The sequence below is a fragment of the Salvelinus fontinalis genome, chromosome 19, assembly GCF_029448725.1.
Source record: "Salvelinus fontinalis isolate EN_2023a chromosome 19, ASM2944872v1, whole genome shotgun sequence".
NCBI lineage: Eukaryota > Metazoa > Chordata > Actinopteri > Salmoniformes > Salmonidae > Salvelinus > Salvelinus fontinalis.
The window spans coordinates 50,187,968-50,196,254 of record NC_074683.1 but is presented as its reverse complement, the minus strand read 5'-3'; the positions used below and the strand labels follow the sequence as shown (position 1 = coordinate 50,196,254).

The following is an 8,287-nucleotide window of genomic DNA, read 5'->3' as shown; positions in this document are numbered from 1 at the left end:
GGGCATGGGGCTCTGGTCTAAAGTAGTGCACTATAAAATGGAATAGGGCTCTGGTCTAAAGTAGTGCACTATAAAATGGAATAGGGTGCCATCTCCTGCCCATCCACTCCACATGATCTCCTGCCCAGACCCTCCGCTCCACATGATCTCCTGCCCAGACCCTCCACTCAACATGATCTCCTGCCCTGACCATCCACTCCACATGATCTCCTGCCCAGACCATCCACTCCACATGATCTCCTGCCCAGACCATCCACTCCACATGATCTCCTGCCCAGACCATCCACTCCACATGATCTCCTGCCCAGACCACCCACCCACATGATCTCCTGCCCAGACCACCCACATGATCTCCTGCCCATCCACTCCACATGATCTCCTGCCCAGACCACCCACTCCACTTGATCTCCTGCCCAGACCATCCACTCCACATGATCTCCTGCCCTGACCATCCACTCCACATGATCTCCTGCCCAGACCATCCACTCCACATGATCTCCTGCCCAGACCATCCACTCCACATGATCTCCTGCCCAGACCATCCACTCCACATGATCTCCTGACCAGACCCTCCATTCCACATGATCTCCTGCCCTGACCATCCACTACACATGATCTCCTGCTCAGACCATCCACTACACATGATCTCCTGCCCTGACCATCCACTCCACATGATCTCCTGCCCAGACCACCCACATGATCTCCTGCCCATCCACTCCACATGATCTCCTACCCAGACCATCCACATGATCTCCTGCCCAGACCATCCACCCACATGATCTCCTGCCCAGACCATCCACTCCACATGATCTCCTGCCCAGACCCTCCACTCCACATGATCTCCTGCCCAGACCATCCATTCCATATGATCTCCTGCCCTGACCATCCACTCCACATGATCTCCTGCCCAGACCACCCACATGATCTCCTGCCCATCCACTCCACATGATCTCCTACCCAGACCATCCACATGATCTCCTGCCCATCCACTCCACATGATCTCCTACCCAGACCATCCACATGATCTCCTGCCCAGACCCTCCACTCCACATGATCTCCTGCCCTGACCATCCACTCCACCACTGCTTTGATCACCCATCAGGTCGGAGAAATCAGACAATTCTCTTGGGGAATAGTTTCATCCCTGGGGCTATCACTATTATGAACAACTCCTGATATGTGCAGGTGTGTGGTGGCGTGGGATAGGAGGGTAGGAAAGGTATCTGTGTGTTCCTATTTTTTGTTTCCTGCTCTGTTTTCTAAGTTTTGTTTAGGCTTTGATGTGTGACTGAAGTGCTAAGATTTAATCTTGTAGACAAACGTGAATCTGAATCGGGAATTGTTTTCAGTTTTCCATCATATGACCGTCATGATTAAAATGCATTGATATAGTTCAATGAATTATTTAAAGTTGAATGTTGGTATTGTTTTCTCCTTCATGGCACGAGGAGTGCAATAGCTCAATAGCATGAGGAGTGCAATAGCTGCGTTTCACACCTTCCCAACCCAGACCCAAAATGGAGACTTCATTATCATAGGGTTAGATGTGATGGGTATGGTCCTCTCTATTCGCTACAGAACATTGTTAAGGAATATAGAGACAGAGAGAAGAGAACAAGGGGAGAGGGTTCCACTCTAAAAAGTTCCACTTATTTGTTGATTTTGTTGTGTTTTTAAAGGATTTTTAAATTTGTTTTTAAATTAAATCTTAACAGCCTTTATTATTTTTGTCATCTCTCGTACCATATTCCCATTGTTAACGTTTTGTTATTGCTATTCCGTTGCTATAGTTTCTGTAGTCTGGTGGCCAGGTAGTATATGAAAAGAAAGAAGAGAACAGTATGTCCATTCCTTCCATCACGGACTGGTAGAGCTGCGACACCAGGTGGGTGCAATAACGGTCAAGTAGAACAGAAAAACAGCAATACTCAGAACCTCCATCCATGGACCATTGGCCTTTGTCATCTAAATTCTACTAGAGCAAAATTACTAGCTGATAACACAATTCATGTTTGTATTTACATCATGTAATGTAGTGCTCAGCAGAAAGTATATTTATTGGCGAATTGTAGCAAGCTTTTCCCCCAATGGTTCCGTTAGCTAGCAAATTATTTATGTGGGAAATCAAGTCCAGTCTGCTGTAGAACTCGACGCTGCGTAAAACGGAAACTCGATGTAGTGAACCGGACTGTAGCGTAACTTTTACAAAATCGGTATCCCTTCTAGCCATCACCACCAGTTCATTCTCTGTATGTTCTTTAGGTGGAAATCAGCAACTCGGCGTCACTTCCTGAAAGATGTGGAAATTGCGCCTCTCTGTGGTGAAAATATATAGTACCAGAAGTTAAATATGCCTTCGACGGCGTCCTCCGAGGATCAAATATTTTTCATACCGGATGAAAGGAAAAATCGCGTTTGTTGGTCGAGAACGAGGCGAGCAGAAGTCTGGGCGAAGACGAGGTTGAGTAGACTCGTTTTGAATTTCCAATCCTTGTCCCCCATACCCACAACGCTGTAGCTACACAGTCAGACTAGAGAGGGCTATGTAAAGAGGTAGACTATCCTAAATCATGAGAATTGTTTGACTCAACTAGATATTCTCCTTTACTAGCTAGGCTAGCCAAATAAGCTAACGATAGCTAGCTTGCTACACAGACATTTTAATCCAACATGGCGCTTTAAAGAATGTTTTATGACCAAGACCAGGGATGATGATATGTTTGGGTAGCTAGGAGACTACTCCAGCAATCAATCAAAAACAATCACAAACGACTCTTATAGAAATGCCCCCAGAGTCGAGCATTGAATAAACCGTCTTGCTGTGCACCAGCTGTCTTTGTTATGGTTAACTAGCTAGCAATCTAGATCCAGTGACCATTCTGAAAATGCCAATGAATGGATTTGCAATTACAATACTGATTGATGTTGACACACTTTGCACCCATTTAATTACCTGTACCTGGTCACTCTCTAATAGGGTTATATTGGTTTGTGTATGTAGCTAGTTAGCTGACTGTCTGCTTGGGAGATGGAGGAGCAGGAGAGAGCTATGGAAGAGGATGCTCTGGACTCAAAGCCTCCACTGACCACTGAAGAGGATGAGCCCAAGCATACAGACCTCCACTGGTCTCATATCACTGAAACACAACAGGTGGGACTTGACCCTATGAGTCGGTGGGACTTGACCCTATGAGTTGGTGGGACTTGACCCTATGAGTTGGTGGGACTTGACCCTAGGAGTTGGTGGGACTTGACCCTAGGAGTTGGTGGGACTTGACCCTAGGAGTTGGTGGGACTTGACCCTAGGAGTTGGTGGGACTTGACCCTAGGAGTTGGTGGGACTTGACCCTAGGAGTTGGTGGGACTTGACCCTAGGAGTTGGTGGGACTTGACCCTAGGAGTTGGTGGGACTTGACCCTAGGAGTTGGTGGGACTTGACCCTAGGAGTTGGTGGGACTTGACCCTAGGAGTTGGTGGGACTTAAAACCTAGGAGTTGGTGGGACTTGACCCTAGGAGTTGGTGGGACTTGACCCTAGGAGTTGGTGGGACTTAAAACCTATGATTTGGTGGGACTTGACCCTAGGAGTTGGTGGGACTTAAAACCTATGAGTTGGTGGGACTTAAAACCTATGAGTTGGTGGGACTTAAAACCTATGAGTTGGTGGGACTTTAAACCTATGATTTGGTGGGACTTAAAACCTATGAGTTGGTGGGACTTAAAACCTATGAGTAGGTGGGACTTTAAACCTATGAGTTGGTGGGACTTAAAACCTATGAGTTGGTGGGACTTAAAACCTATGAGTTGGTGGGACTTAAAACCTATGAGTTGGTGGGACTTGACCCTAGGAGTTGGTGGGACTTGACCCTAGGAGTTGGTGGGACTTGACCCTAGGAGTTGGTGGGACTTGACCCTAGGAGTTGGTGGGACTTAGACCCTGTGAGTTGGTGGGACTTGACCCTATGAGTTGGTGGGACTTGACCCTATGAGTTGGTGGGACTTGACCCTATGAGTTGGTGGGACTTGACCCCAGGAGTTGGTGGGACTTGACCCCAGGAGTTGGTGGGACTTGACCCCAGGAGTTGGTGGGACTTGACCCTAGGAGTTGGTGGGACTTGACCCTAGGAGTTGGTGGGACTTGACCCTAGGAGTTGGTGGGACTTGACCCTAGGAGTTGGTGGGACTTGACCCTAGGAGTTGGTGGGACTTGACCCTAGGAGTTGGTGGGACTTGACCCTAGGAGTTGGTGGGACTTGACCCTAGGAGTTGGTGGGACTTGACCCTAGGAGTTGGTGGGACTTGACCCTAGGAGTTGGTGGGACTTGACCCTAGGAGTTGGTGGGACTTGACCCTAGGAGTTGGTGGGACTTGACCCTAGGAGTTGGTGGGACTTGACCCTAGGAGTTGGTGGGACTTGACCCTAGGAGTTGGTGGGACTTGACCCTAGGAGTTGGTGGGACTTGACCCTAGGAGTTGGTGGGACTTGACCCTAGGAGTTGGTGGGACTTGACCCTAGGAGTTGGTGGGACTTGACCCTAGGAGTTGGTGGGACTTGACCCTAGGAGTTGGTGGGACTTGACCCTAGGAGTTGGTGGGACTTGACCCTAGGAGTTGGTGGGACTTGACCCTAGGAGTTGGTGGGACTTAAAACCTATGATTTGGTGGGACTTGACCCTAGGAGTTGGTGGGACTTGACCCCAGGAGTTGGTGGGACTTGACCCCAGGAGTTGGTGGGACTTAGACCCTAGGAGTTGGTGGGACTTAGACCCTAGGAGTTGGTGGGACTTAGACCCTAGGAGTTGGTGGGACTTGACCCTATGAGTCGGTGGGACTTAGACCCTATACATTTCAAAATGATTTGTGATGATAAAGAATAATACAGTCCAGATATCAGGAGACCAAATCAATGTAAATGAGCATAATCACATGCATGTGAAGTATTGTATTGTGTTCCAGGAGCCCAGTGAACCTGAAGAGAAAGAGAAGAAGCCACAGTCCTCAGAGCTCCTTGTCATCAACAGCCTAGCTCCTCTAGACAGCTGGGAACCAGTCCACACTGAAATCAAACCTGAGGAACTGACAAAGACAGAAATGCTGATACTGTCACAGACAGAGAATCAGGCAACGATACAGACACAGGACCAGACACAGACATTATCACAGACAGATGAGTTTATCATAGTTGATCAGAATGGACAGCCCCTACAATGTGAACGCATGGTGAGTAGAGGGGGGGGGGGGGGGGGGGGGGTGGTTTCACAAGAGCATAGAAGCAGATCCAGGCAGCTGCCAAATGGTATCCTGGTGATCCCAGATCTGTTTATGCTGAATAGCCAACTTGTTATCGCCCGATTGGCTAGTCAGCTCAAACAGATCTGTTCAGCATCAGGCTAGACTAGTCAATTCGTTGTTTTTTGTTTTGTTCCATGCTTCTTAAACACAGCCTATGAACTGTTGAGTTTAGGGTCTTTGTGTAACCTAAAGATCTTTGTTCCTCTAGGTGCTAGTGACCAGTCAGTCAGACAACGGAGAGATGTATGTTATCCCCTCTAATCAGCTAGGAGGGGCTCAGGTGTTACTTCCTAGAGGACACCTACTGGACATCATAGACCCTACAGGTATTGTTAACCTGAAAACTCAGCTGCTTCTACAGATACCCTATTCCCTATTATAGTGCACTACTTTAGACCAGAGCTGGCCTACAAAATGACTTCAGGTCAGACTGATGTATGGAGCGATCGACAGAGCAGCAGAGTTCAATTCAGGATGAGTCGTCAGGCAAGCAGGATGAGTCGTCAGGCAAGCAGGACGAGTCGTCAGGCAAGCAGGACGAGTCGTCAGGCAAGCAGGACGAGTCGTCAGGCAAGCAGGACGAGTCGTCAGGCAAGCAGGACGAGTCGTCAGGCAAGCAGGACGAGTCGTCAGGCAAGCAGGACGAGTCGTCAGGCAAGCAGGACGAGTCGTCAGGCAAGCAGAAGTCTGCATTTCTGATGTTCCGTCTGGAAATATACTAGTTATTATATTTCATGTTAGACAGTGTCAAGGAATTTTAACAGAAATCCTTGTACAGTGTTTGGTGTTACAGAATTGAATAGAACACTATCTCTATCAGAGGAGGCTGGTGAGGGGAGGACGGCTCATAATAATGTCTGGAACGGCGCAAACGGAACGGCATCGAACACCTGGAGACCAATGTGATTTGATACCATTCCGCTCCAGTCATTGCCACGAGCCAGTCCTCCCCAAATTGAAGGTGCCACCAGCCTCCTGTGCTCTCTATAGTTTGGTGTATGAAGGTGAGATTGTCTGATCTGTTTAGGATCCTGCGGGGAGGAAGAGCTTCACTCCGTCCCGTTAACGGCTGTTACGGATGACAGAGGCGGTTTGACTACAGTATCAACGGCTGTAACGGATGACAGCGGCAGTTTGACTACAGTCTCATCGGCTGTTACGGATGACAGGGGCAGTTTGACTACAGTCACATCGGCTGTTACGGATGACAGGGGCAGTTTGACTACAGTCTCATCGGCTGTTACGGATGACAGCGGCGGTTTGACTACAGTCACATCGGCTGTTACGGATGACAGGGGCAGTTTGACTACAGTATCAACGGCTGTAACGGATGACAGCGGCAGTTTGACAACATCCACATCGGCTGTTACGGATGACAGAGGCGGTTTGACTACAGTCTCATCGGCTGTTACGGATGACAGGGGCAGTTTGACTACAGTCTCATCGGCTGTTACGGATGACAGCGGCAGTTTGACTACAGTCACATCGGCTGTTACGGATGACAGCGGCAGTTTGACAACAGTCTCATCGGCTGTTACGGATGACAGGGGCAGTTTGACAACAGTATCATCGGCTGTTACGGATGACAGGGGCAGTTTGACTACAGTCTCATCGGCTGTTACGGATGACAGCGGCGGTTTGACTACAGTCTCATCGGCTGTTACGGATGACAGCGGCAGTTTGACAACATCCACATCGGCTGTTACGGATGACAGGGGCAGTTTGACTACAGTATCATCGGCTGTTACGGATGACAGCGGCAGTTTGACTACATCCACATCCACATCGGCTGCAGCTAAGACCTCGGCACAGAGGTGAGCTCACATCTTCTTCTTAGAGTTAAACTCAGTAACTCTTCAAGGAATATTAAGGTTCATTTGACAATAGTTGTAACTGCTACTGTTGTGTTGTGTGTAGCTCTCAGGACTCTTTCACCTCTCTTCTGAAACCTCTCCCATCCAACGCCCCGAACTGGGCCATGAGGCTTCATAATGCTGAGGTACGTCTACCAACTGGGCCCTGAGGCTTCATAATGCTGAGGTACGTCTACCAACTGGGCCCCGAGGCTTCATAATGCTGAGGTACGTCTACCAACTGGGCCCTGAGGCTTCATAATGCTGAGGTACGTCTACCAACTGGGCCCTGAGGCTTCATAATGCTGAGGTACGTCTACCAACTGGGCCCTGGGGCTTCATAATGCTGAGGTACGTCTACCAACTGGACCCTGAGGCTTCATAATGCTGAGGTACGTCTACCAACTGGGCCCCGAGGCTTCATAATGCTGAGGTACGTCTACCAACTGGGCCCTGAGGCTTCATAATGCTGAGGTACGTCTACCAACTGGGCCCTGAGGCTTCATAATGCTGAGGTACGTCTACCAACTGGGCCCTGGGGCTTCATAATGCTGAGGTACGTCTACCAACTGGGCCCTGAGGCTTCATAATGCTGAGGTACGTCTACCAACTGGGCCCTGAGGCTTCATAATGCTGAGGTACGTCTACCAACTGGGCCCTAAGGCTTCATAATGCTGAGGTACGTCTACCAACTGGGCCCTGAGGCTTCATAATGCTGAGGTACGTCTACCAACTGAGCCCTGGGGCTTCATAATGCTGAGGTACGTCTACCAACTGGGCCCTGAGGCTTCATAATGCTGAGGTACGTCTACCAACTGGGCCCTGAGGCTTCATAATGCTGAGGTACGTCTACCAACTGGGCCCTAAGGCTTCATAATGCTGAGGTACGTCTACCAACTGGGCTCTGAGGCTTCATAAAGCTGAGGTACGTCTACCAACTGGGCCCTGGGGCTTCATAATGCTGAGGTACGTCTACCAACTGGGCCCTGAGGCTTCATAATGCTGAGGTACGTCTACCAACTGGGCCCTGGGGCTTCATAATACTAAACTGAATTACACTGCTCCCAACCTAACACATTCTAACACATCACATTTTATTTGTCACATGCGCCGAATACAACAGTAGACCTTACTGTGAAATGC

The 8,287-nt window shown here is 49.1% G+C and overlaps 1 protein-coding gene across 1 annotated transcript in view; it reads left to right on the top strand.

The window, feature by feature from the left end:
* The first annotated feature begins 1,999 nt into the window (after nt 1–1,999).
* The window catches only part of carf (calcium responsive transcription factor), a 32,208-nt gene continuing 25,920 nt past the window's right edge, over nt 2,000–8,287 (top strand). The window contains exons 1-6 of the mRNA XM_055871896.1: nt 2,000–2,460; nt 3,002–3,151; nt 4,956–5,219; nt 5,500–5,617; nt 6,319–7,105; nt 7,209–7,290. Coding sequence (XP_055727871.1) covers nt 3,029–3,151; nt 4,956–5,219; nt 5,500–5,617; nt 6,319–7,105; nt 7,209–7,290 — 1,374 coding nt within the window. The 5' untranslated portion in view covers nt 2,000–2,460; nt 3,002–3,028. The remainder of the gene's footprint in view (nt 2,461–3,001; nt 3,152–4,955; nt 5,220–5,499; nt 5,618–6,318; nt 7,106–7,208; nt 7,291–8,287) is intronic.